Genomic DNA, 25,939 nt, shown 5'->3' with positions numbered 1-25,939 from the left:
ATCCGCTTTGTTGAAAATCTCATAACGAGTAGACCCTTGTTTCTTCTCTATGAAAGTGACTAAATGTTGCTTCACTTGCTGTTAACATAAATTGTTTATTTCACAGTAAAACCATTCCTTGTGTACAAAATTGAACAAATGGCATCGAAAACCCTATTCCTCATGCATTATTTACTACTTTTATGACATTAAAAAATAATTTGAAGGCTTCAAAGTCCGGGATCCAACTCGATAAAATGATACATCCGACAACACAGCAATTTTTTGCACTTAATTTGTTTTCAGATTGGGTTGGGACTTGGGAGCTTGGGACTTGGGATTCGTCTCTTTAATTTGGCAGATAATTTATTGGAAAAACTATTTTCAACAAACGAAGTTAGGCAATTTCGTGAATTCCAATTTAAATACTTGGATGGATGAGAACGACAGGAAAATGTATAATCTTCGTTTAAAAAATAAAATAAAAATGTAAATAAATTAAAAAAAAAAAAAACGTTTGAAGGACCTTGCTACACTAAAATGATGTATTTTGTTAAAGACACTATAATTAAAAAAAAAAAAATAGGTCATAGCTAAATGATAGCCTCTGTTTCCTCCTTTCCGTTTCTAAAACTGTCGTCTGCATATTTATTTCAGTGGCATTCGGCATTGACTGTTGACTTGAGTTAGTTAATTATCTTGTTGTGAACCAACTTTGAAGTAAGACCGAAAATTGTCTTAGTTCTGGAATCATGCGCACGGTCGCATTAATAAGTGGAGGGAAAGATAGCTGTTACAATATATTGCAATGTATAGCTGCTGGTCATGAAATTGTGGCACTAGCCAATCTCCATCCACCAATAAGTTCCAATGAATCTAAAATTTCCACACTTGATGAAATGGACAGCTACATGTATCAAACTGTAGGGCATGATGCCATAGACCTTTATTCAGAAGCAACTGGTTTACCACTGTACCGAGAAGCCATCATAGGGACAAGTCTACAACAAGGTTCAGATTACACACATGAAAGTCATGAAGATGAAGTGGAAGATTTATACAGACTTCTTTCCCATGTGAAAGAAATGGAAGCAATTGAAGCTGTTTCTGTTGGTGCCATCTTGTCAAATTATCAAAGAGTGCGAGTAGAAAACGTGTAAATGAATTTCACAGATTATTTCATTTCTTACCATTTTAATAATAATGGATTTTCTCTATAACAGGTGCAATAGGCTTTGTTTAACATCTCTGAGCTATTTGTGGCAGCGTGATCAAGAAGAGCTTCTAAATGAGATGATTTTGAGTGGAATGAATTCAATTCTCATTAAAGTTGCTGCACTTGGTCTTGATCCTAAAAAACATCTTGGTAAATCACTCCAAGAATGTCAACATGATCTACTCAAACTGGTATTGCACTTCAAATTACCTATAAAATTTTATCAAAATAACAGTAACATAAACACAAATTTCTCATAATGATTTTATTAGAAGGCTAAATTTGGTTTGAATGTATGTGGCGAAGGAGGCGAATACGAAACTTTGACATTAGATTGCCCACTTTTCAAAAAAAGTATTGTTGTGTGAGTTTATTCTAAATGTTGCGTTGGGCCTTCGCCTACCGTTGTATTCTCAGTTAATTGTTTTTTTTTTGTTTCAGAATAGAATCGGAAACTGTTCCACATTCTAAGGATCCATTCGCTCCTGTAGCTTATCTAAAGTTCCCCAAGCTCTCACTTGCCCACAAAGTATTTTGAAAATCTCAAGTTTTAATGGATAAGCAAACGCAAATATTGTTGATTAAAAATGATAATTCTAGGAATCCACCGTTCCAAGTGATGTTGAACCGATAAGAAAACCCGAGGATTTCTGCCGAAATGAATTGGATAGCTACTGTTTTGACGAAACATCTCAAGACATTTCTTCTCGTTATGTATTTGAAAAAGCCGATGTGGTTTCATTTATCGGAAGCAGTAAAACCAATTCTGGTATTATCTTCGTCGGGGGAATAATCGCTAATTCAGAAGCTGATTTAACAATCATGATGAATACCCTTAAAGGTTTAAAACATTTCTACTTTTGCAGTTGACAGTAATTAAAGCAAAAACTTTATTTTCCCCAAAAAATTCTAGGAATTCTTGAAAACCATGGCTCTTGTATGAAAGCACTATTATCTGTTTGTCTCTATATCAGAGACATGGCAGATTATCCTCGAATTAATAATATTTACAGTCAATATTTTGATTTAAATCCACCTACGCGAGTTTGCGTCCAAGCTCCTATTACTTGCTACGCAATAATTGAAGCCATAGCCACTTTGTCAATTGATCGCAAGCGTTCAATGCATGTTCAAAGTATATCCCATTGGGCACCGGCTAATATTGGTCCATACAGCCAATGTGTCCAAGTATGTGTAGTATCCTTGCCGATTAAATATCATTCATCACATTTATGAATTTTATTTGTTATTAGATAGGAAATCTTCTTATGGTTTCGGGACAGATCGGTTTGATCCCTGGATCAATGACTTTGCCAAATCCTATCAACTTTCTTGCAGAGTGTCGCCTTGCACTTCGTCATGCTGCTCGTGTTCTCAGCGCAATGGATACGGAAATTTCTCTTAGCCATGCCCTACAAGTATGCATTACAGGATAATTACTATTTCTAAAAAATTTAAATTTCCAACACAATTTTTCTAAGGTCGTGTGCTTTGTGCGTAGTGAGGTTCATATACCTGTAGCTAAAGCGACATGGAGAGAGTATGGTGGTGATTCGGATCAACCAATTGCTTTTGTCGTCGTTAGCAATTTGCCAAGAAATGCATTGGTAGAATGGCAAATTTGGGCTCACCGGACTGAAGGATCAAGCGAAAAATTCTCGGCAATAGTGTCACCATCAAAACAAGTTGGCCATATGTACGTGACCAAATGTGAAGACGCAACAGCTTTAATTTGTCAGTTATGTACGTATATACGTTAATCCATTTTTCTGTTGCAATATTTATTTAATAATGCTTTTACCTTTTAGTGGATATTCCTAATGATGTGAATGAATGGACTACTCTTTACCAAAGGCTTGCGCAACACTTGGGTCAAAATCATGCTCTAAGAATCTTTTACAAGATTGATCAAAATGGTTATAATTGGGAAATGTTAAGAGATGTAATTCCGAAATCTATTGCATTAACTTTGATCCCAGTTTGTGGATTTGAACCGGGACAAGCTGTTATTGTTTGTGGCATACACTTTTGAATTTTTGAAAAAATGACAGTATATTTTATTTCAAAAATCAATTTTTATAAGACGACACGTGCAATATTTTCGTTTGATATTTCTCACTTTTTCCTTAATTTGGCCTGGGCTTTGTCAGTACAGGAACGAAATGGACAATTCCACCGCCCTTCTGGTATGCTGCGCAATCCGACACAATATGTGTGATATCCTCGATCACAAAAATCGCAGAACAACATTTTCTCTTCGTCAGCTGGATCATGGCATTGATCGCAAGTCTTGCAATCTGAAAAAGATTTAAAAAATATCACCCAATCTTGATGTGAAACTCTTCTTCAACATACCGTTACATTCCCACGAATAGGCGGCTACTTGAGGCATCATACTTATGTCCAAATTCCAGCAAGTTAAATGACCTAAAACAAATCAGTGCTGTAATTGTTTACAGGTATTACAAAATTCAATAACACACCATCAGCTTGGCATTTGGCGCAACGGACGAGAGGCTCGGGATGTCCTGTTTTGTTCCGCCGTCTATCACCTCGACAAATTTTACACATGCCGGGCTGCCCAAGGTACTGAGGGCGATCTTCATCGTCTGAATCGTCGTCATCATCTTCGCTGGAACTTGAGGTATCATCGTCACTGGAATCAGAGCTGAAATTGATAATAACATGTTAAGAGGATTCCCTTGATAGAGTGGAATTCATAATACCTGGAATCATCTGACGAGGAACTAGAATCATCTGATTCCGTCTGACTTGCAGCAGCGGAATCGGCTCTGGTGGAAGACCCGTTCGTCGGCCGCCTTTTCCGCCTCTGAGAAATGTCTGGCTGACCAACCAGTGGTCCTCTCATAACTGTACCAATTGGTAAACAATTGAGCTGGTAAGGGCTATAAGTCTTAAAGAAAGAGGAAAATTGCCCAGGAATCACTGCTACTGGATAAGGATCCGAAGGAGCATTGACTGGCTTGAGCGCAGCCGCCCTCCTTGGAATTTGAACTGTAAAGGTCTGTAAGTCGAGACAATGCAATCGTTCTTCAACACGCTCCTTGTTGAACATAACATTCCACTTAGCCGCAGCTTTTATAGCCCGCTGACGTGGATCGAATGACTTTTTCTCGGCTGGTGCAGCCGGAGTGGCCACTGGAGTAGTTCCTTTCGTCTTTGACTTGTAAGCTTGTTCCTTCTTTTCGCTTTGAGCAGCTAAATATTCTTCGTATTTTTCAGGGAAAAAGTTGAAAAAGAGATCAAGCACCTCACAACTCAACAATGCAGTAAGTCCGAGATTAGCTTGCGTTTCACTAACTACGTTTCGTTCCCGAAGCCAATCCCGTTCCACCATTTCCACTGCTCGACGCTTCATATCTGGATATTTTCTTTTGAAATTTCCTTTAATTGACAAATAGTTAACTACTTGCTCTTGGACCATCCACAGTTCGGCATTCGTATCCTCACACGGCCAAGCGTATTCCACTAGTTGTGCAGCGGTAATTGGTGTTTGCGAACTGGCATCAAAGATTTCACGAGTGCCCAGTTTCTTTTTTGCGCTTGAGGTACTCAATGCTTTCCACGGAGATTCATTTGCACTCTGAACGGGAGAACTGAACGTTGCTGATCCACTAAAAGAGTTTTCTACACTCATTCTAGTATCTTCTTCTAAAACTTGGAACTTTGGGAGTCTTGGTCGGGCAGCCCCACGTGGAGTTTTGGGAGTTCGTCCACGTCCACGTCCTCTACCGGTAGAGGTAGACGGACGACCGCGTCCCCTTGTCGGAGTGTTGAATACAGGCTCAATATTCTCTCCAACTGATTGTGCACTGGTGTCAAGCAACTCGGGAACCGGTAGTTTTTTTCGACCACGACCTCTGCCTCTCCCTCTGCTTTGCTGAGCTGGTGGGGGTACTTTAACAAAATCTGGATCAGCTTCAAATGGAATATCTTTGGCACGACGTGGGAGCTTTTCTCTGGTGGCATTTAAATCATAAACTTTTCGTTTGTATTTCCGTCTACCACCCACAGCACCATCAAGATTTTCTTCTTCATCTGCTCCTGGAGTGTTCGAGGCTGTGGACCTGTCTAATATATTTGAATATGCAACACTTGAATCATTTGCACATTCATGTGAACTTTGGCTGGCTAGAGAGAGGTCTTGTGACACCTCATTGTCATCTAGTTGACTGTCTTCTAAGGTTTGATCTTCTTCATTTATTTCTTCAAAACTTTGTTCATGTTCCGCTGCTGTTGCATCTTCAACCTCATCTTGAGGAAGCATTTCATCATCAACTTCCATTGTAAATAGTCAAATTTAAAGTGAGTCTTGGGATCTGAAACATACCAATGAGACAAGTTAACACACATTCACATTCCTAAAACATTTGAAATTGTAATTGCAACAACATTGATTTTTATAGAGAAACAAAGGAATTACTTCGTAAATTATCAGTCAGTAAGGTTGTAAATTTAAAAAAGTCCGAAGACGATATCTTGTGCTATATAGATGGGATTTTGAATTCCTGAGTACACTTTTAAAGTTTTTAAGAAATAAAGAGTCTGTTGATACATATAAACATTGGATGACACACTACAAGCCACCGGTTTTAGCCTTTGGCTATACTCGTTTCCGTTGAGCATTTACGTATCGATTCTATCACAATCGATTTATAAGAACATTCCGAATAATCTTTTCAATTTATTTTTTTTCTAAAAGTAGGAGAAAATAAAGAGTTTCAATTGACGAATGATAATGAATTTGTAAAATTTTGTAAGATATTAAAACAATTCCAAGAAACTATTGAGGTAATAAAATGAATAACTGGTTTTTCAAGAAACAAAAGATTGCCGCATTTTTAGCAGCATGCGGCAGTGACGCCACCAACGATAGGATGGGGGACTATTCGGAACGAGGGAACTATTTATTCTTATGCGTCTGCGCTCTGAAGAACCATTGGACAGATCATGGAGTTGGATCACAGCAACTTGTTGAATGAGTTTGAAGATTTTGGTTTAACACCCAATCTCAAAGTCTTGATTAAATGTAAGTGTGTTTTTTTAATCTTTCTTGATGGTTCATTATGATTTTAGATTTGTCTGTCGTGGAGGTTATTTCGTTTGAGTGAATTATGCCATAGTACAGTGTGACAATTTTGAGCATTTTATGTATGATTACGAATGCAAAAGGGCAGAGCGTGGTCAGTAAAGAGACGCCTTATTTAACGTCGTAGAGAATTTTCGTAGTTTTACTATTTTTGTGGATGCAAAATTTCATTTTTATATAGTGTTGATTGAAACTTTTTTACAGGTTCAGAGCTGTTGAAAAAGTACGATATCACTGCTGATACCCTAGTCAATCACTGGATTGGTTTTGCTGCCACAAAATTAAATAATGAAGCTCCTTCGCTGGAAAATTTGGGGGCATTTGAAAATGACCTCTCCAAAGAACTATCCGCCAAAACCAAAATTAAAAGTGAACCTCTGAGCGAGTCTCCAGTCATTCACAACATCACCACCATCAATCAGTTGTAATGTCGAGCTTGATTTTTCCCAAAGCAGTCTTAATATTAAATGTTTTATCTTTTATTCCTTTCAGAGCTGAAGATGATGAGCTTCTAGTAGGCTATGGAACACCTGCCAGGAAGGTAAAAAAAGTTCCTTTTCTTTGTATACTGTAAGGGTCTTGGGAGATGGATTGTGTACAGAGTACAAGGTTGAAAAAAAGCGCCTTTCAAAAATCTACCTGGCTCACAAAGCATCGTGGCGCCTTTTTCAAGGTCAAATATTCCCCTCCACCGTTCGTGTGTCGCCGTGGGCTACACTCGGAACCTCCGCACACACATCTACCTGCTGACACAACTGCGGCCATTTCTTTTTGTTGAGTTCTCTCAATTTCCAAATCGGTTGTCGAGGAAAACTAATCAGAAAGGGATGGAAGAAGTTAACCGATATAAGAAGGTACCGTCCCCATCCTGATGAGGTTTCATGCAAATAGCAGTTGGAAAAAGTTTAAAAAGAGAGAAACACGAAAAAGAATCTGAAATGGGTGGAGATGATTTGTCCCTCGACTGTTGCTGCTGCTGCTGCTCAAGAGTAGGGGAGGTAGAGAACTCTCTTTCTATTGGTAGATAGGAATTTTATAGGTAAGAAGAGGCTTCTTTACCTTTGTGCGTGCGTGTTGAGTATAGCCTTTGGTGTGTAACGAACCCCTCCACCTCATTCACCCACCTCCCCCACGAGCGCACACACGTTCTTCGCTCTCTTGTGTCGACGTGTTTTTGTTCCCAGAAAGAAAGTTAGTGCGCAGTCTTAGCCTTTGAATCACTGCCATCTTCGCTCCCAACAATCCCAACGAAAAACGTCGATTCGTTCTGTGTGTTTGTTAATCCGTTTTAGCCAGGTGAAAACATCAGAAAGTCTAGACGATCAACAGTTTCTTTCGTTTTAACGAATTTTCCATTGTTGGCGAGTGTTGCTTAGCTTGGCCCCTCCCTTTTTCTTGCGCTTTCCCAGGGACTTTGCCTCGAGCTACAACGGTCGTTTTCCCATTCCACTCCACCTCTCTCTTTGACTCGATCTCTCTCCCTCACCTGTACCTGCAGGGAGGGAAGCATTTTCTTTTCTTTTGGAGACGCGCGTCTCTCAGTCGCCATTACCTGGTGTCGCTCGATTAATCTCCTTCTTTTCCATTTTTCCCATCAAGTGTAGAGTTATTTGCTTTATTCAACAATCCAGTCGCGTTCGGTGGATATGGTTCTCGTGACATGGCTTTTCATCGGCTTTGTATTCCGAGTGTACATGACTAGATCCATACTCACCAGACGAGGCTGGACCAATCACCCAAAGCTCTTGACTTAACATTTTTTTGATTTGTTGATTCTTTTTAATGCTCTTTTGTCGTCATTGTTTGCCCCGTCGTCCAGGGGGGATGATGATGGAATTTTTTTCCGCGCGGGAAATCGTCCCCCCCCCCACAATTGTGAACAATTGGAAGTTTTACTCGGCAACGTAAAAATAAAAACCGGAACCGGAAATGTGAGCGAATGTCCCCTGTATGTAACGATGATTGTCATTTCTTTTTCCATGTAATTCTGCAGCAATGACGGTTTATTTGATCGATCGGAAATTCCATGGCGAAGGTTGGGCGCTCTCTAGGTGGGTCTGTTTCTAGTGCATGTGTTTTCTCAGCGCGTCATTCATGACTAGATCCATACTCATCTAAAGGGACCCAGCCATTCTACAATTTAAATTTAATCGAATTTATGCATGTGACAATAAAATTATGTCGAAATAAAATAAAAAATCTCGTGTTCATTTGGATAATTCGTTGTTGTATTCTAAAATTTTGACAGTCGTCGGTGGGAGCCAAAAGGACAAGCGGATTGGAAGGAACCCCGCAGAACAAGCGTCTAGCAGGGTTGGGTCAGGCGTACCCTGTGCACAGTCCCTCTGTATTCTCTCCTTCCACGTAATTAAGGTTTTATTGTCTTCTCATGAGCCCAGTATAAAAGAAACAGTTCTTCACTGGTCGGAAAGAATAGGATCATTGACCGAACGCTACATATTAGTAGACGAAATAGTGTAGACTTGTCTTTGCAATGTTCTGTGTATTTCAACAGGCCTGGCACATCCAGCAAGTTTTCGACACGTAACAACTCTGGTGAGGTTGTTGCCAAGTATCCAGCTGACGCGGTCCTCGACTGGACAAGAACCAACGAAAGATGGCAACCGAAAATTCAACTTCATGGCACGGTCGAAACGAAATTAACCACCAAATATAATTACATGTTCAGTCGAATGAGAGATAAGTTCGACATTTTAGAAGAACAGATCAATGTTATTGGAGATTTAATTAAAGGAAAACTTGGAATCGAAGAATTCGAATCCAACAATGTTCTCAAATCGGTAGTTATAATTTTAACTAGCTTTGGGTGATTTAATGAATAATTAATTTTCAGGATGCTTTCCAAACGATCGGCCGAATCTGTTGTGATGCGACCAGCGGCTCTCGATTGAATACAGCTTCATTATTGCTTGAAGGAACCCGAATGATATCTTCCGGGCAGAGTGTTCCGCTTGATGTCTCGCAGCTCAAGGAGTTTTCTTTTTTTCCGGGTCAAGTAGTAGCTGTTGAGGGTAGTAATCCGACTGGAAAAAAGATGGTAGTTACTTCTATAACCACTCCACCAATAAATCCTGTCTTCAAAACCGACGTTTCATTGGAAGGTGGCCATTAATCATATCTCCCGTGTTTTTACATGTCAATATTAGATATTTTCGTGTTTAGGTCCCCTAAATGTGATGGTAGCGTGTGGGCCCTTCACGCTATCCGACGATTTGGAATTTGCGCCACTTGTTGAATTCATCCAGCAGATTAACACAATCCTTCCGCACTTGGTTATCATTATGGGACCATTTTTAGATGTCAAGAACAAAAAAGTGGAGAGTGGAGAACTTGATCATACCTACCAAGAACAATTTGAAATAGTCATGAAAGAACTTCAGACAAAGATCTCAAAGTATTTTAATTATATTTAAAATCATGAGTTAATTAGACTTAATTTTTTTTTTTTTTTTTTTTCAAGTCATGTACAGGTTTGTGTCATTCCGTCGTGGAGAGATGTTCACTACAGGGCAGTCTATCCGACTCCCCCATTTCAGCAAGAGAATAAATTACCGAATTTCCACTTTTTCTCAGACCCATGTGTCTTGAATGTAGAAGGTGTTTTTATCGCCTTGACTTCAACTGATATTCTCTTTCATCTTAGCAAAGAAGAAATTTCGGTGTAAGATAAAATCAGACCAGGAATTTTACATTGAAATTTACCCGCTTTTGTTAACAGTGCACCACCTGGTTCCGATAGGATGGGCCGACTGGTCTCCCACCTATTCAGCCAACAGTCTTTTTATCCTTTGAATCCACCAGCCGAAGAAATGAGTGTCGATATGGAACATGCTGATGATTACTGCAAGCTAACATTCACACCACATTTATTGGTGGTTCCCTCTGATCTACGCTTTTTTATCAAGGTAATTTAAACTTCAGTAATATGAAATTTCTGTGGTCCTTCTTTTACATTGTACATTTTATATAGAATGTCAACGGTTGCGTAGTAATCAACTCGGAAAGAGCAGTCAAAGGTATTTCTGGTGGAACTTATTCTCGACTCCAGATCACTGGTGAAGGCTCGTCTGTTCAAGTTAAGGCCGAAGTTGTTCGAATCTAAGTCTACGTAATTCAGCACATATCCTAACTCGTTCATATTTTAAGTTCATTCTCCGGTATTCACCAACATATCAAATGAAAAGCACAAGCCAAGTAAACAATAAATACGAAAAACAGTAATTAACAGTTTTGTTTCATTTCTCATTGTTTTGAATATGGGTACTCTTTAACAGTGTCTTGTATAAATGTTGTTTGTTTAAAAAGAGGAGAGAGGAATTTGTTTCAAATGTATTTAACTTAATAAATTGACCAAGCAATTTACTAGGTACATTTAAAAAAAAGTGATTTGCCAATTTTCGGAAATTAAAGATCGAATATCAAAATTGGCAACACCGTTTTCTAGTTCTCACGGAAGTTCGTCTGTAGCCGAAAAGTCGGCACTCGGCACATAGCCACATAGACAAAGGTCGGACTCGGGAGTTTAGCAAGGCTGTCTGGTTTTCCGTCACGTTTTATTTTGTTATTCGAGTGCTCAACTGTTGTATCTGTGTTACGCTTGACTGTCCTGCCACCCTACACGTAGTTGAAACAAAGCAGTCAAATTAGGAAGCAATTGAAACAGCCCAGGATTCCCAGATCACGTCAGTGCAAGAAGTGAGGCATAGGCTGTTTTGCCTGCATTGGATATTTAATCCAAGTTTGAAAAAGAAGGAATTTCTTCCATGAAATTTTATTTTGTGCATCTTTATTGGATCAGATATGGAACTAGAGTGAGCGTGTGAGACTGTGTGCATGCTGTGTACCTGATGAAGTGAATGAGAATGTTCACTTATTCAAGGTAAACGTTACGAACGTTGCAATTAGTGGGATCATACATTAAATTCGCCCACAAAAAGGAACCCTAATGGATTTGGTGAATTGTATCCTTTTTCATATGTGTTAATGAAGTAATCGTATAAAAAACCTGGGATTAATTCAATATATTTGGAAAACGAATCGATCCGGCTTCATTTCGACTCAGCAAATTTTTTGCCGAAGAGCTTTAATGAATTTGAATTTTTTTTTTAACATTTCAGGTTGCTAAATCGTTATATTATTTTCAACGAATCCAACGCTTCACACCCCTTTTCCTATCCAAGGGAAAGTCCTGAAATCCCTCACGAGGTGCCACTGCAGTTTAATAACAACAATGACTGCCATGGTTAGTGCACGGTTAGTTGCTGTCTTTCACGTTTCGATGCAGTATAAAGTGAACTATTAAACATTTCAAAAAGTTTGTTAAATAGCATAATGTGGTAAAGCAGATTAAGGTTGAAACCAACGTTATAGGTATTCTGCGTAGTTGATTTAACAATTAGTATTTTTTTATTTCCTTGACTTGCAATCTCACCCTTATCAATTCTTTTGGTGTCTGATTTTTTGAAACAGTGAGATCCTTGTGAAAGGAAAATAGCATGATCCAGGTTGTTCTTCAATTGCAAAGAAAGAGAATTATGATTGAAACAAATGCAAAATATCCAACTGAATTCTCTCCATATTTGTGGTGTAAGTTTTACTGTAAGTTGTACTATAAAGTTTATACTAATTCCTTTACTTCTTTTTTTTATTATGATCAGAATTTTGGAAAATATTCTTTCCAGAGAATAACACTTTAAAATAAATAACTGGTTGTGATAATGTAGCAGTATTGCGTGAGTATTAGGTTTATTATTACCCGTTTTTGTTTGTTATGATTTTTTCTTACTTTAGTATGTCTCGATTTAGCTAGAGCAGGGATCCTTTTCATTTTCAGTTTTCGGCAGTTAACGTTAGATAATTTTGTGTGATAACTGACCGTAAGCCACAAAGCTCACTTGTTGGACTTTGGTAATTTGCTTGTCTACTTTCAGATTTTAAAGGAGTTAGTACTTCATTTAGTACTGATTAGACGCCCAAAAGAATGATTTTTTCCTGAACTATAGGATATGGCATATGACAACAATTAGTGCATATTCGTGATTTGCTGATTTGATTCCATATTTTTGAAGTGCTCATCTCCATTGTTTTTTGTTGACTTGTTTCTCTACGCCTCGTTATTGATAAAATCTTACTTAAATCTCTTTTCAGTTGAATCCGTCGCCACCTTTCCATAGACTGACCCATTGAATGGTGAAACTGACGAGAGCATGCTGTTATTCAAGACTGCTAAATTGTTTAGTTGTTAGATAAATTACAAGTGCATATCTGGGCTCCCTTCTTTTCTGTGGCCCCGTTTCCCTAACTAACCACTAACCAACGCCCGCCGGTGGTCACTCACCCGCTGTGAAACCAGGAGGAGGGGAGGGCTCTGGTCGAACGGGGACTTGGAAGGCGCATGATCCGACGAAAACTTTTAGAGGGTCATGAGTCTAACCCGGAAGCCTAGTAGTGACTAATCGCTCCCCAGTAAAACTTGCCTCGCACTCTTCTCTCTTCTTCCATTTCCAGGTAATCTCCCTGGATCTACGCCGACACTGCATGTGCGAGTTTTAGCAAGCAATCCGCCTCCCAATTTGACCAAAAGTGATAGTTTGTTTTCACGGAAATTGCGTCATACGGTAAACAAATTTCTAGTTCAACAATCTCATGTAGAAATTTGCATCTAGTCTACTGGTGCACTTTGAGATTCTTTAAGCTTGATTAATTTAGGTGATGTGTTAAAAGCAATTGTGGGTAGCTAAAAAATAGAACTAACTTTTTCTGAATATTTTGGTTTTAGATCACTGTTGTTTTTAGATTTTCTTGTGATCTATCTTCAAAATATTCTGAAAAAGCGAATTAGTTCAATTTATTGGCTACTCACAATTGCTTTTAACACATCTCCTAAATAATCAAGCTTTAAGAATCGCAATTTACACCAGTAGACTAGATGCAAATTTCTACATAAGATTGTTTAACTAGAAATTTTTTAACCGTCTGACGCAAGTTCCGTGAAAACAAACTATCACTTTTTGTCAAATTGGGTGGCGGATTGCTTGCTAAAAAGCCTCGCACAAAAAAAAAATTGTTCTGAACCGGACGCTCTGTTAAGTAAATTGTTTATTTTGTAGGTGTTCCAGAATAAATATAGTTGACACAATTTATAAAGCATGATATTATATTTATTTTAAATATAAATATATTTATAGATATATTACAATTTTGTGAATTTGATGTTGGTGATTGTAGGGTTTGAGGAATGGATGTGGAATTTAATATTGAGGCTTATAAGGTTTGAGGAATGGATGTGTAAGTGGGGAAGGTTATATGGGTTGACAACAGATTTTATCAGCGAGTTCTGCATATTCATTAAAAAATATATACCTCACTTCTTTTAGTAAATCTTAACCAAATATCCCACCCCAACTTCCTCCTCATTCCCCCATCGCGGACATGTTTATTATTTGTTTGACATAAACTTCCCATATTACTTTTTTGATTCCTTCTCAATATTTAAAAGGTAAACTGCAGACACAAATAGCAATTTAACACAATACTGGATGTCACTTTTGTAGCACAAAACCAGCACCATGGATGCACAAGGAACAGCAACTTGATGCAGGTATCTTTCACCACCATAGGCTGCAACAACACGCCACATTGGACAGCAACACCACTGCTATGTAAACATGAACCTATAATCAAAGTAAAATTAATCTTCAGCATCATTGGAAATGCTGTATGAAATTTTTAAAAAATATGCTACATTATATCACTTGAAATATTCAACCCAAATATTATATCGCAACATTATCTTATCTATTGTTGAAACTTAAATTAATAAATTTACATGAAACTAGATGATTCATTTAAGATTTAAATACAAATTCATTTAAACTTTAAAGAATACTCTACAGTGGAACAGTTAAACAAAACTTCTTTTGGTATCTGCCTTTCTTGCTTACAACAAACTCCCCTTTAAAAAATCCATAACAGAACACATGACTGAAGGAAATAGCTGTTGACTTGACAAAATCCCAAAATGTTAAAACTAACCAATGGATGCAAAGCTTAATCACATTTTAATTGTAAAATCTAAACTGGATAAGATTGTCACCTTCAAATAGTGTCTGTGTTCATGATGCTCACGCAAAGGTAAATGAGACTTCCATGCAGCCTGCACGATTGGATGCAAGTCCTAGATTGGATGGCTGAAGTTCCTAACATTAAGAGGTGCCTGCAATAAAAAATTACAAATGTTATGATAACAAATATTATTCAATCAGTTTAGTCAATAATTTTACCATTCACAACATTGTACATGCAGAATGTTACTCAGCTTCTCGACATGGTGAACAGCATAGTTTCCAAGTTTTTCAGCATCAAAATTCGTCTACAAATAACAAACGAAATTAAACACTTTAAGGCCACTCTCACTGCACATGCAATAGAATTTAATTAAATCAACCAAGAATAGTAGCAATTTAATGTGATTTAATCGAATCAATTATATTAAGATAATGGCAAGCTCAAGAATCGCCAACCCTAACGAACTTAAGTCTAAAACCCATCAGGAGTTCTCAGAAATGCCTAACAAGTAGCAGTCAAGCTAATTCAAACCCCAAACAAATGATAATGGCGACTCTTTCTGAACCAGGAGGAAGGTAGGGGAACAATGGCTACCTACTCGCAAAACCCACGCTTCAACGAAGACTAACATAAAAACCAAGAACTTATGCATCCGCCAAGCAACCCAGCTAATAACAGAAAAACCCCCAACGAGGAACAATGGCGACCTTACTCTCTAAACCCACGCCTTAACTAACAGAGAACCAAGAAGGTAGGGGCTAAAGGGCTAGCCTTAGCCCCAGAATTGAAAACAAATCTGGTCGCCAGATGTCCTAAGTGTCCAAGCAATAACAATTGAAATATTTTTAAATAATTACGACGAAATCCATAAGGATTTGGAGCTTCACATTACTTCAGTTAACTAGGCCAATTTGGTGGATTGAACAGCAGGACTATGAGAACATAATAAAACTTAAAAAAAAATTAATGCTACCTTATGTTGTTTCATATAGAGTTAACCCAAACATTCTACTGCAACATTATCTGATACCTGTCATTGAAACACAAATTTACATGAAACTAGACAACTCTTTCCTTTTTAAATACAAATTCTTTCAACTCTACAGTGACAAATATTCTTTCTGTCAACCTATCTTGGAAAAAACAAATTTCCCTTTTACAACCCAAAAAGAAAATTCAATTGAAAAAAAAAAGTTCTTAACTTGATGAAACTCCAAAATGTCAAAACTAAACCGAAGCAAAGCTTTGTTACTGAAAACTTAAGTTTTTCTTGCAACTCAACACATTTCATTTTTTAGATAAACTGAAAATATTCACCTTACTAGCCTTCAAGAGTGTACATCCAATTGACATTCACAGCAAAGGTAAATGAGAATTCCACGCAGCCTGCACAATTAGATACAAGTCCTAGATTGGAAGGCTGAAGTGAAGTTTCATATTTTAAAGGTGCCTGCAATCAAACATTACAAATGTCCTTATCAGAATTTTAATCAGTTTAATCAGTAATTTTACCAGTCACTCAGCTTCTGGACATGTGGAACAGCACGGTTTTCAAATCCTTTAGCTTCAAGATCCGTCTACAAATTAAAAAAAAAGGCACTTAACACTCTCGAGGTTACTCTGCCTCTGCGTCAAAACCAAAATTAATCACGCTCACCATCATCACAGGTAGAAATACATCCATCAAGCAATGTAGCTAACATAAAAACCCACAAGCCCCAACCAACGACAATACGTCCCTTTTCCCTTACTCTCGAAACATACGCTTCAACTAACAGGGAACCAAGAAGAAGGTAGGGGCTAGAGTCTACGCGCCAACAATTGAAGACAAATCTTGCCGCCAGATGTCTTCTTCAGTGCCCCACCCATAAACATAAAAAATAAAAATAAATAAATGTCTACGACCAAATCCATCAGGACTTCCCTTTTCTAGGCCAATTTGATGGATGAACCGATTGACCAGATTTCCCAACAATTCAATCTGAATTTACTCCAGATGTTTACTTCCAGATCCCAAAGTCCCTAAAAGTCTGCCCTTAAGTCGAGAAAGATGAGGTGGCCTTACTAGCAGCAGCTTTTGCGTTCCTCTCGTGAAAAAATACTTAGTAGTAACCTGAAGTTCCAAAATCCAAACTATCTTCAGTCCTCTGTGACCATCCATGCCCATGTTGCCAGCTTCGGAAGACATTTCTTCTCAGCTGGACATGCGGGGGGTTTGAACTTGCAAAGCGAATTCGCTCAACAATTTGGGGCCGTTTCTGCGGGAAAACGAGACATTCACTCAGCCAGAAACAGAGAATTACTTTAGTCAATGGGTAGAACCGGTAGATCGCAGCAGGCGAGTTATTCTTGGGGTCGTGATGACAATTTGTGATGAAAATCTTGAACGACATCTGGATAGATGCTTCACTTCGTGATACAGTCGAACTCAATTGACCGTAATTAGTAATTACATCACCTTTCTCCTTTCTGTTTCTATATCTGTTGAAACTTGAAACAAATAAAATTCTCATTAGCTATGGTTGGAGAGAAATAAAAATGTTCCCTTTTACCTGGTGCTTTAGTCCATTGATATATAAGTGATAAAAGGTTTGATAATGGTAGAGGTAGTAGGAGAAGATATTTCGGCAACAGTGGAATTCCAAAACAAAATCATTACAATCAGGAAGCCTAAGTAGATTTAAAAGAAAGAAATATTATAGCATTTATTATAGGTAGCTTCATAATCAATGAAACTAACTAACAACACATTGACTTGCTTACGAGAACTGGATTGTATATCACTTACTTGTTCATTTAACTTTCAATATAATTCACTCTTTTGAACATGAATTTTGATAAAAGATATCATAAAATTAAAACAATGTTTAAGGAATGTTTAAGGAATGGTTGGAATGTTGGAATCGACAAGTAAAGTTATGAAATTGTGCCCACACGACCCCTCCAACCAAATTGACAAAAATTAAGATATGCTCTGGTCTTATGAATGATAGATTTCTTAAAATCCATAATAATGTTGGGACTTTCAATGTAGTAAAAAAAAGGAGGGATACTCTGCATTATGAAGAAATTCACAAAGGAAGACATACCGAATGATCAACCACCATCAAGGCCATAGCCTTCTACAGTTACGGCCACGGAGCTGTGATTCACCCTGTGTGAATTATTGATTAATTAAATAATTAAAATTATTGATTCACCCTAGTGAATAACGTAGGCCCAATCCTTTGTTCGACAAGCAGACGGTTGTCGAACAAAAGATTGGGCCTACGTTTGGTGTCAAGCGTAATACAAAGTTTAGTTTCTGCTATCGGCCGCAGTGGTGCGCATCGGCATAAACTGCGCACGACTTTTTGCTCAACTACTACTTTTTCATTGGAATTATGGTCAAAATCTTTATCATATGCGTCATATATCAACAGGACGCCCAGTAGATGATTATCGGGAATTTTAAAGAATTTTTTTTGCGGATTTTACGTTGTCTATTCGCCGATTCGTATATTATATATGGTGTTCTGTGTTTCCGGCTATTCGCCATCTCTAGAGGAAAAAATGCACTGTTTGAAATATAATTTAAAAAAATGAAAAACAAAATGAAAAATAATTTAAGTATTACTTTTAAAAAATACATTCTCTTCTTAAGAATGACAAATTACCTCTCAATTGAACATACGAAAAATTTAAATTATGAATGTGAGGTGACAATTCAAATTGCGCTTAGAAGAGGCTTCTAAATCCCATATTCTAACGAAAAAACTGTCGACTAACGAATTAGAGACTTCTGATTTCTGAGGATTGCAAAGTTCATTTTCGTAGCCGGTCGTAATATTCTAATTCTTCTGTAATATTATATTTTGGGAGATTTTGTCGAAAGTGTCTGTGGTTTAAAATGCCAGCTGAAAATTTGGAACATGAAGGCCTTGCCAAGAACCCTAACCTAGAGCTTGCTCAATACAAGTTCTACTTGACACTAGATCAGCATAAGAATGATGCTTCTGTTAAACAAAAGCTTATGGAAGCAATCTGTTCTGATGGTAAGTTAGTTGCCCTTAGCTATTGCTTTCTTAGTAAAAGTCTGTTGAAATGGTTTTTCTTATTCTGTTTATGCAGATATGGCACCATTTTACGAAGAAGTCTGCAAAGATTTAAACTGGCCTGTTGATCCTATCCTGCTAAGCGGAATGAAAGAAAGAAATGAAGCTAAACTTAAAGAATTAGATGCTGCTATTGAAGATGCTGAACAAAACCTTGGCGAAATGGAAGTTAGAGAGTCTAATTTAAAGAAAGCTGAATTTCTCTGCCGAATAGGAAACAAAGATGCAGCTCTCTTTGCTTTCCGCAAAACTTATGACAAAACAGTCTCTCTTGGCCATAGATTGGATATCATTTTTCACAACATCAGGATTGGATTATTCTATGTGGATCATGACTTAGTAACCAGGAATATAGATCGTGCAAAGTCGCTTATTGAAGAAGGAGGAGATTGGGACAGACGCAATCGACTAAAGGTCTATCAAGGGCTGTATTGTATGGTCATCAGAGATTTCAAAGCTGCGTCTGGTTTCTTTTTGGATACTGTCTCAACCTTCACTTCTTATGAGCTCATGGAATATTCAACCTTTGTTCGCTACACAGTCTACATGGGAATGATTGCTTTGCCCAGAAATCAACTACGTGATAAGGTATCTAAGATGTTAAACATTTTGTGGAAATTACAACTAAACTAACTTTACACTTTAGATTGTTAGAGGCTCGGAAATCTTAGAAGTTCTTCACAGTCTTCCTGATGTCAAGGACTATTTGTTCTCGATGTACAACTGTCATTACGCCGATTTTTTCGTTAACTTGGCCAAAGTGGAACAGATTATGAGAGAAGACCGTTACCTTGCCGCTCATTACCGATTCTATGTCAGAGAGATGCGGATTCAAGGCTACACTCAACTTCTCGAATCATATCGTAGCCTTACCTTAACTTACATGGCACAAGCTTTCGGAGTTTCCGAAGAATATATCGACAAGTAATTATTAATTTATCTGCATTGTCACACATTGAATTTAAATCATCTTGAATTTCAACAGGGAACTTGCCCGTTTCATTGCTGCTGGTCGGCTGCACTGCCGAATCGACAAAGTGGGTGGGATTGTCGAAACCAACCGTCCCGATTCGAAAAACTACCAATACCAGTCTACTATTAAACAAGGAGATGTGTTGCTTAACCGCGTCCAGAAACTTTCGCGCGTTATCAATATTTGAACGATTTGCTTTCCGTTCCCAAAATACTTCTTATCTTTTTGTTTTTGTAATAAGTTGAAATGCAATTCCAGCGTTCACTTCTTTGTTTTTTCCTTGGGTTACTAAGTAAGCAGCTAGGCCTTTATGGAAATAACTTGCTGAATTCATTATCCATATTTGGCTACACACCAGAACTATCCCTCAGGGCATCTTAAAAAGAAAGCAACGATAAAATGTATTTCTTTGAAATTTATTTAGCGAAAATATCAAAACTGTACATGGATATAGGGCGGTATGCGATCGATTTAATTTAGCATACATTTTGATATCCAAATTTGGATACCCATAAAAATACTTCGATTAGGATATTAAAAGACTGTTAGAAGATAAATGTGTGCTTTTAATTGAGGAGTGAGACACATTATTTAAGGCAAACAACTGTTAGATCCACATCAATCTATAATGGTCAACTTAGTTCAGAAAGCGACGATCTTTTGCCCATTGAAACGTTTGTGAGAAGGGACTAGCATCACCATTATTGGTGATCCAAATAAAAGTATTGCATAGGTAACACACAATGGACATATCACCCACAGTATTGCAAAGGAAAAAAGAATCTGAATGCTCAAATTGTTACAACTTGACATGTTTTCACAACAATAAGTTTCACAGTCAACAAAAAACAAAATCTTACTGTCAAATTGTAGTGCTTAGAACTGATTTGTAAGCATAATTTGACAGCCACAGTTTATGTGTTCCATGACCTGTTCTTTGAGACCACACACTTGCTGTCTCAATTTAACCACAACGGTGCCCAGTTCACTATTATCATTCTTTAATATTTTCACTTTATCTTCTAATTTGGCGATTCTCTCCAGCTTCCTTCTACGACACTTAGAGGCAGCAATTCTGTTCCTTTGTCTTTTTCTTTCTAATTTTATTCTTTCTTGGTCTTCCATATCAATGGGAGACATGGGAGGGGAGCTACTGAGAGATGTTCCACACCGAGGCTCCTCCTTCACAGGAATCTACAAAAATTTGAAAAAAGAATAAGTTAAATTGCATTTCAACAACAGGAAAACAGGTCTAGTATTAAAAAGAAAACTTGATGATACAGCAAGCACGAAATAGGATTCTCTCATTTGCTGCTGTTTCATCGTCCTAAGAGTGATTGATTCGAATTGCACTCCTGAACGAACGAAACCCCAAATACGAGAAACAACAACCGTTATATACGTCGCCATAACAGGCGTGATTGTTATCATGGTACATCCCTTAAAAAAAAGGGGTGGGAAATAACGTTGGCATGGTTACCTGATGCATGGCAGTGTTGGGATAGGGCGAGAGGGAGGTGGGTGGTCGGGCGGCGGCTGCAGCGAAGGGCGCAGCAGCCTGGGCGTTGTTGCTGCTGATACTGGAACCGGTTTCTAAAAGCGAATGGTGGTTTGGTTGTTGCTGGCCACCAGACAAGATCTGGACTTGCTGCTGTTGCTGTTGTTGAGCTCCAGCTTGTTGGTGTAGCTCGGCCAAGGCATCGTCGAATCCCCTCACGTACATTTCTTGGTCGCGCGTAACGGCGCGTGGGTTGTTATTATTATTACTACTACTGCTGCTGTTGGTATTACCGGTGCTGGTAGGTGTGGGGTAGACAAAACCGCCGGGCGTCGGTGTGGCTGATAAGAGTCCATTTTGCTGCATAATCAATTTTTCCAGCTCTGGGGAAGGCAGTTTCAGCATGTTCAGGTCGGGAGATGAGAGAAGCACGTCGAATCGGGGTTTTTTCAGACGTGGACTATTCAGATCTAGGGTCAGTCGTTTGCGTACTTCTTCCTTATTATTACTGGACGAGACGTAAGAACGTCCGTCATCGAAGAAGGCCGTATCCATGTTGTTTACAATACCGAATGAAGAAGCTAAGGTGACCTTGGAAGCCAGCTTTTTTCTGAAACAGTAGACAAGCAAACTGTACAAGTCGAACGTGCACTCGAAATATAAATAACTCAAAAAGTCTCGAGAACGTCTCGTTCTGTCAGAAACTCCACAACGAATGAGTCATTCTCTGCTGGGAGAATCAGATAGTATATGGGGCCATATACAAAGAAAGTATTCTAGGAAGTGACGTTATTTTCTCGGGCGCTTAATGGTTAAAACTGACGTCAGTGGGCGTGGTCAGTCCTCTGTCGGCAATACCTGAAACCAGACTAACTAGAATATACACATTCAGGCCAGACAAGTGTGTAGACATGCTTAGTACCGCTTCATATCTCTGCATCCATTAACAATCATTGAAAATTGCAGAATCATACAGTTCCGTCACATAATTGTAAATTGTTTCTAGAAATTCAATTAAAATTTCAGAAAATACCTACTTTGAACTGTCTATTACTGGATCAACATTTTCCGGCCGCTAGGGTGCAGTTATTCACAGAAGAGAAAATCGCACAATAACACAAACGGGCCAGGATGTTTAATGTAACGACACGACCGCTCAACGAATCAAATTAGTGAAAGGAATCACGTGATATTTTTGGCGTTAATTAATATGAATGGAATTTTCTGTACCAATTACCAAAACATAATTTATTATTACGGTCACGGAGTCATGGAATTATATTCAACCAAGATAATATTTGTTCACTGTTTAATTTTATTACATTATTCCGTGTCGATAAATCGATTGGAAATTAAACGATATCTAGGTCAAATTGCATTGATTCACCGTTGGGGGGAGCAGACGTTGCAATCTTTTTGCTTACACAAGTTCAACCTTATTAACATGTGGACTGCTGATTTCGTTACTTCAACACTTTCTCTCTTTAAAAGCTATTCAGCAAATTTGTTGTGGTTATCAACTTCCCAATTTAGGTCTTGATCAACCATCTTGAGTTCAAATCTAATTGTTTTCAATTAGCTGTAAAAAAATGCCTAAGAAAGGCAACAGCTCCAAGAGGAGCAGCTCGTCGCACGCCAGTGCGGGAGCTTCGTCGTCCAAATCTGCGAGTAATCAAGGTAATTAAATTTGCGTCTTGTTTGGTCGTCTATTTACAAATTTCTTATATTATTTTAACTTTCTCATAGGGAAACCATCTGGAAGAGGTAGAGCTGAACCACTGATTGGCTCTGATGAAGACTCACAACATGATACAGCTAGTATTATTAGTTCCGTATCTGAAAATCGCAGTGTTTTAGATGAAGGTAAGTTCAAATGACGTAGCAGTATCTCTAGTAGCAGATTTTTATTGAATACTTTTTTGGAAAAATAGGTGGTGAAGCAGATGAAAGGACACAAGTTGAAATACTGGAAGATAAACTAAAGGAGTTCATTGATTTGACAACTCAAAAGTCTTCGCAGGGACGTGTCAATTCCTTTGATGCTCTTTGCAAAGCATTCAGTGCCAAATACATGCCGGATTTTGTAGCTGGTCGGCGCATGACTCTACTTGATTGTGCAGAGAGGGGTATGAAAAAAGGAAGAGGAGCAGAACAAGAATCAGCTGCTAAACTAATGGCTCTATTGTGCCTTCAACTGGGATCTGTTGCTGATAGTGAGTCCATTTATAGAGACTACAAAACTTACCTTCTCTCTTTAATGGCTGATAATAGTGCCAGTCCTTCTGCTCGAGCCCAGGTATTTTTCTTGCTGTTTTCTTTTTTATATTGTTATTGTTATTCTATTCTCTTAGGTCAGCTCTACTTTAGGCCTCTGTACTTTTTTGGCTGATTGCGACCTAGCCGAAATTGTTCAAGTCATGCTAGCCCTCGAATGCGTCTTCAGCTCCAGTCTTCGGACTCCTGAAAATGCGGTTATTTCAGCTGATGTTCTTCGTCTCTACTCGGCTGCACTTAGCGCATGGTCTTTGTTGCTGACACTTTTGCCTCCACGTCACATTTATGACCTCAGTCAAACGTAATTAAAAATAGTGAGAAACTTTGAATTTTATTTAACACTGATTTTATTTAGCCACATTCGACGTCTAGTCCAATTACTCGACTCAACTGATGTTGATCTGCGAATCGGCTCTGGAGAAGCAATTGCCCTTATTTATGAAGGCGCTCGTATGTTCGATGAAGATTTTGGCTTTGACATATCCACTGAAGAAGAAGCTGATGATAATGATGGCATTCAGGAAAGAGATTCTGCTTCACGACAAACTACTGAAATGGATGAATTATGTACCAAACTACGCCAGTTGGCTACCGATTCTCATAAATATAGAGCAAAGAAAGATCGAAAACAACAACGCTCTAGTTTTCGTGACATTCTACACGCTATTGAGGTAATGTTCTAAGACTAGTATTCACAAAAACTGACAAATCAGATTGAATGTTCAATAGGAAAATGAGGCGCCTGACATCCGGGTTAAATTTGGCAAGGAAACCCTTGACATAGATTCGTGGGGTTGTAAACACCAATATGATTCCTTCTGCCAGGTATCATCGCGTGATTCTATTTTATTATGTCCTTGCTATATTGAATTTTTCCGCTTGCAGCTACTTGGATCAGGAATGAACTTGCATTTGGCGCAGAACGATTTGCTTCGAGAGATTTTCAATTTAGGAAGCCCATTATTGGACAACGCTTCCACTGTCGTGAAGATCAAGAAACTTGAGCGTCATCATATGAATATGGCGGCTTTCAAAGCTCGTTCGCTTACTCGTGGGAAAAATCGCGACAAGCGAACAGCTGTTTTTTAGAAACTAAATGAATCGCTGTCTTAGAAGGTTGAAAGTTAAAGGGAGTATCAAACCGGTTTGGCCTGAGATTTATACCATTTTTGTTCATTTCTCATCATGACATTGGCTTTCGATTTATTTCATTTTCGAGAGGAGTTGTGATGTACGTCTTATTTTGTTTTGAGTGACATACTTTGCGCTTGGGTTAAATAACGTGGAAGAAGGATTTGTTCGGTGAGGCCGTTCTAGTAAGATCTTTGCACTTTGATCTTCATGCGAGATCAAACGTTATCATCAATCGAAACTGATTATATGTCTCACTAAAGATTTTGTGTTGAGATAAGGTTTTTTTTATAGGAAGTAATGTGGGAATTGACACTACAAACTGATTGGTTTAAAACATTTGCGAATGTTTTTCGGGATAACAAGGAAAAAATAGCTATTATTCGAATTATGACAGTTAGCTAGTATTACTTGCTCCCTTTAAATGGAAATAAAAACATTTATAAACTGAATTTTTCTTGCATGTTAGAAATTTATATATTATGCAGTAGATATTTATCTATTTCAAAAGAAATAAATGTTGGTACGCCTATAAGATGCTACACTAAGGGTAGCATTTCAGGAAATGTATTTTTGAGTTTTCGAGTATATTGCATGCATTGGCTGTGAAATGGTGTGGAATGAATGGTTCTGCAATATGGGTAACAACTACATATTACCAGTAATCCATTAACCGTAATTAAAATGAAACAAATAACCCCACATTTTTATCTGATAACTGATGTCTAAAGTTGGTGTGCAGCAAAGTTTTGCTTTCAGTTGCCCTGATTAGAGTTATAAAATCTGTAGCCCATTGAAGCCACAAATGCCAGAGACATTGGAATAAGCCAAGACGCCCATGAAGCAGACTTCGTTTCTTCGTCCTTCTTGGCCCAGTTTGCTGGATTCTTCTCATTAACCTTCTTTGCTTCATTCTAGAAATATGTTAATTACCTATTAATTAGTATATTTCATTAAATATGAAGAAGCAAAACCTAACCTCAGGTAAACTTCCAATTAAGTATTCTTTTAAAAGGTCCCGGGCATCAGTGGAATGTCCAACATCTTCAAATGGTTCTGTTGCGTCTTTCCCAGCTTGCTCCATCAGAACTTCTTCACCACCTGGATGCTTTGTTCATACAAGCACTTGTGTTAAATATATTTAAAAAAATTTACAAGTCATCGTTTTCGTCACTTACTTCTTCAAGAAACTTGGTGACATTATACACATGGCCATGGATGGTTATCCACACACCTGATTTGGAATCTTTGTGCTTACCAACTTCTTCCAATGTAATGATTTTTTCAGCCATTTCAAGATAAAATTGCTGATAACAAACTAAACACAGTAAAATAGGTGCTCAAAGAAAAATTTGAGGAGAAGTTTCAACTGAAACCCGGTCTTGCAACAGGACAAACCCCTTGTAACAGTCGACGTGAGAATTCCTTAATGCTAATGAAAATGAAACGCGCCATCTAGCCTCTTTTCTCCAAGCATAGATATATTATATAGCACTAGCGTCAAGGTTCATTCGCTATCTAGGCTTCATCAATTTTCTGTCGCGTCATTCATGTATATATTTAAAATGTAATTTTT

General features: G+C 38.1%; 7 protein-coding genes and 1 long non-coding RNA gene across 13 annotated transcripts; 4 read left to right on the top strand and 4 right to left on the bottom strand.

Annotated features, from left to right (window-relative positions):
• Positions 1-284: 284 nt before the first annotated feature.
• Positions 285-3,227, top strand: LOC124192120 (diphthine--ammonia ligase-like). The gene is made up of 9 exons (XM_046585294.1): positions 285-1,135; positions 1,203-1,386; positions 1,468-1,559; positions 1,637-1,724; positions 1,796-2,036; positions 2,109-2,383; positions 2,449-2,613; positions 2,677-2,938; positions 3,004-3,227. The coding sequence occupies exons 1-9, from the start codon at positions 732-734 to the stop codon at positions 3,225-3,227; spliced, it is 1,935 nt and encodes a 644-aa protein (XP_046441250.1). The 5' UTR covers positions 285-731.
• A 1-nt stretch (position 3,228) lies between these two features.
• On the bottom strand, positions 3,229-7,633 carry LOC124192119 (PHD finger protein 10-like). 2 transcript variants are annotated; one of them, XM_046585293.1, is made up of 5 exons: positions 7,365-7,633; positions 3,922-5,535; positions 3,679-3,863; positions 3,551-3,622; positions 3,229-3,492 (listed from the first exon to the last, which is right to left on the bottom strand). In XM_046585293.1, exons 2-5 carry the CDS (start codon positions 5,499-5,501, stop codon positions 3,311-3,313), a joined length of 2,019 nt encoding a protein of 672 aa, XP_046441249.1. In that variant the 5' UTR covers positions 5,502-5,535; positions 7,365-7,633; the 3' UTR covers positions 3,229-3,310. The 2 variants fall into 2 exon arrangements, with proteins under 2 accessions (XP_046441249.1, XP_046441247.1); XM_046585291.1 differs by lacking the exon at positions 7,365-7,633 and adding an exon at positions 5,640-6,016.
• LOC124192121 (DNA polymerase alpha subunit B-like) lies at positions 6,106-10,547 on the top strand. The gene is made up of 10 exons (XM_046585295.1): positions 6,106-6,245; positions 6,510-6,729; positions 6,798-6,846; positions 8,554-8,669; positions 8,821-9,106; positions 9,160-9,427; positions 9,489-9,720; positions 9,787-9,987; positions 10,045-10,231; positions 10,297-10,547. Exons 1-10 carry the CDS (start codon positions 6,167-6,169, stop codon positions 10,426-10,428), a joined length of 1,770 nt encoding a protein of 589 aa, XP_046441251.1. The 5' UTR covers positions 6,106-6,166; the 3' UTR covers positions 10,429-10,547.
• A 3,006-nt stretch (positions 10,548-13,553) lies between these two features.
• LOC124192328 lies at positions 13,554-17,645 on the bottom strand. 5 transcript variants are annotated; one of them, XR_006873687.1, is made up of 10 exons: positions 17,483-17,645; positions 16,946-17,063; positions 16,716-16,883; positions 16,496-16,651; positions 16,051-16,428; positions 15,906-15,970; positions 15,711-15,843; positions 14,609-14,697; positions 14,422-14,541; positions 13,554-13,999 (listed from the first exon to the last, which is right to left on the bottom strand). It is a non-coding gene; the product is annotated as an uncharacterized LOC124192328 (long non-coding RNA). The 5 variants fall into 5 exon arrangements; XR_006873685.1 differs by having other exon boundaries at positions 16,051-16,651; XR_006873688.1 differs by lacking the exon at positions 16,051-16,428 and having other exon boundaries at positions 16,507-16,651; positions 17,483-17,640.
• Positions 17,646-18,130: 485 nt separating this feature from the next.
• Positions 18,131-19,724, top strand: LOC124192323 (26S proteasome non-ATPase regulatory subunit 6-like). Its single transcript, XM_046585539.1, has 4 exons — positions 18,131-18,427; positions 18,504-19,075; positions 19,134-19,411; positions 19,473-19,724. The coding sequence occupies exons 1-4, from the start codon at positions 18,283-18,285 to the stop codon at positions 19,645-19,647; spliced, it is 1,170 nt and encodes a 389-aa protein (XP_046441495.1). The 5' UTR covers positions 18,131-18,282; the 3' UTR covers positions 19,648-19,724.
• A 136-nt stretch (positions 19,725-19,860) lies between these two features.
• On the bottom strand, positions 19,861-21,689 carry LOC124192324 (transcription factor AP-1-like). The gene is made up of 2 exons (XM_046585541.1): positions 20,941-21,689; positions 19,861-20,654 (listed from the first exon to the last, which is right to left on the bottom strand). The coding sequence occupies exons 1-2, from the start codon at positions 21,511-21,513 to the stop codon at positions 20,337-20,339; spliced, it is 891 nt and encodes a 296-aa protein (XP_046441497.1). The 5' UTR covers positions 21,514-21,689; the 3' UTR covers positions 19,861-20,336.
• Positions 21,690-22,333: 644 nt separating this feature from the next.
• On the top strand, positions 22,334-24,815 carry LOC124192320 (interferon-related developmental regulator 1-like). Its single transcript, XM_046585536.1, has 7 exons — positions 22,334-22,635; positions 22,705-22,821; positions 22,890-23,254; positions 23,310-23,533; positions 23,588-23,903; positions 23,962-24,057; positions 24,118-24,815. The coding sequence occupies exons 1-7, from the start codon at positions 22,548-22,550 to the stop codon at positions 24,319-24,321; spliced, it is 1,410 nt and encodes a 469-aa protein (XP_046441492.1). The 5' UTR covers positions 22,334-22,547; the 3' UTR covers positions 24,322-24,815.
• Positions 24,816-24,895: 80 nt separating this feature from the next.
• On the bottom strand, positions 24,896-25,806 carry LOC124192327 (cytochrome b5-like). The gene is made up of 3 exons (XM_046585545.1): positions 25,542-25,806; positions 25,343-25,471; positions 24,896-25,277 (listed from the first exon to the last, which is right to left on the bottom strand). Exons 1-3 carry the CDS (start codon positions 25,653-25,655, stop codon positions 25,119-25,121), a joined length of 402 nt encoding a protein of 133 aa, XP_046441501.1. The 5' UTR covers positions 25,656-25,806; the 3' UTR covers positions 24,896-25,118.
• Positions 25,807-25,939: the final 133 nt, after the last annotated feature.

Source organism: Daphnia pulex, chromosome 4, assembly GCF_021134715.1.
Source record: "Daphnia pulex isolate KAP4 chromosome 4, ASM2113471v1".
Classification (NCBI taxonomy): domain Eukaryota; kingdom Metazoa; phylum Arthropoda; class Branchiopoda; order Diplostraca; family Daphniidae; genus Daphnia; species Daphnia pulex.
This window is presented reverse-complemented; position numbering and strand designations above follow the sequence as displayed.

Excerpts from the sequence above, each read along its gene's own strand:
- LOC124192120 (XM_046585294.1), top strand. The coding sequence starts at position 732 with ATGCGCACGGTCGCATTAATAAGTGGAGGGAAAGATAGCTGTTACAAT. Across the intron at positions 1,136-1,202 it reads AGAGTGCGAGTAGAAAACGT|GTGCAATAGGCTTTGTTTAA; the intron begins GTAAATGAATTT and ends TCTCTATAACAG. Across the intron at positions 1,560-1,636 it reads TTCAAAAAAAGTATTGTTGT|AATAGAATCGGAAACTGTTC; the intron begins GTGAGTTTATTC and ends TTTTTGTTTCAG.
- LOC124192119 (XM_046585293.1), bottom strand. The coding sequence starts at position 5,501 with ATGGAAGTTGATGATGAAATGCTTCCTCAAGATGAGGTTGAAGATGCA. Across the intron at positions 3,864-3,921 it reads TCCTCGTCAGATGATTCCAG|CTCTGATTCCAGTGACGATG; the intron begins GTATTATGAATT and ends TATCAATTTCAG. Across the intron at positions 3,623-3,678 it reads CGCCAAATGCCAAGCTGATG|GTCATTTAACTTGCTGGAAT; the intron begins GTGTGTTATTGA and ends GATTTGTTTTAG.
- LOC124192121 (XM_046585295.1), top strand. The coding sequence starts at position 6,167 with ATGGAGTTGGATCACAGCAACTTGTTGAATGAGTTTGAAGATTTTGGT. Across the intron at positions 6,730-6,797 it reads ATCACCACCATCAATCAGTT|AGCTGAAGATGATGAGCTTC; the intron begins GTAATGTCGAGC and ends TATTCCTTTCAG. Across the intron at positions 9,721-9,786 it reads CTTCAGACAAAGATCTCAAA|TCATGTACAGGTTTGTGTCA; the intron begins GTATTTTAATTA and ends TTTTTTTTCAAG.
- LOC124192323 (XM_046585539.1), top strand. The coding sequence starts at position 18,283 with ATGCCAGCTGAAAATTTGGAACATGAAGGCCTTGCCAAGAACCCTAAC. Across the intron at positions 18,428-18,503 it reads GGAAGCAATCTGTTCTGATG|ATATGGCACCATTTTACGAA; the intron begins GTAAGTTAGTTG and ends CTGTTTATGCAG. Across the intron at positions 19,412-19,472 it reads TCCGAAGAATATATCGACAA|GGAACTTGCCCGTTTCATTG; the intron begins GTAATTATTAAT and ends GAATTTCAACAG.
- LOC124192324 (XM_046585541.1), bottom strand. The coding sequence starts at position 21,513 with ATGGATACGGCCTTCTTCGATGACGGACGTTCTTACGTCTCGTCCAGT. Across the intron at positions 20,655-20,940 it reads CCAACACTGCCATGCATCAG|ATTCCTGTGAAGGAGGAGCC; the intron begins GTAACCATGCCA and ends AAATTTTTGTAG.
- LOC124192320 (XM_046585536.1), top strand. The coding sequence starts at position 22,548 with ATGCCTAAGAAAGGCAACAGCTCCAAGAGGAGCAGCTCGTCGCACGCC. Across the intron at positions 23,255-23,309 it reads GTCCTTCTGCTCGAGCCCAG|GTCAGCTCTACTTTAGGCCT; the intron begins GTATTTTTCTTG and ends CTATTCTCTTAG. Across the intron at positions 23,904-23,961 it reads ACATTCTACACGCTATTGAG|GAAAATGAGGCGCCTGACAT; the intron begins GTAATGTTCTAA and ends AATGTTCAATAG.
- LOC124192327 (XM_046585545.1), bottom strand. The coding sequence starts at position 25,655 with ATGGCTGAAAAAATCATTACATTGGAAGAAGTTGGTAAGCACAAAGAT. Across the intron at positions 25,472-25,541 it reads TCACCAAGTTTCTTGAAGAA|CATCCAGGTGGTGAAGAAGT; the intron begins GTAAGTGACGAA and ends GTATGAACAAAG. Across the intron at positions 25,278-25,342 it reads TAATTGGAAGTTTACCTGAG|AATGAAGCAAAGAAGGTTAA; the intron begins GTTAGGTTTTGC and ends ACATATTTCTAG.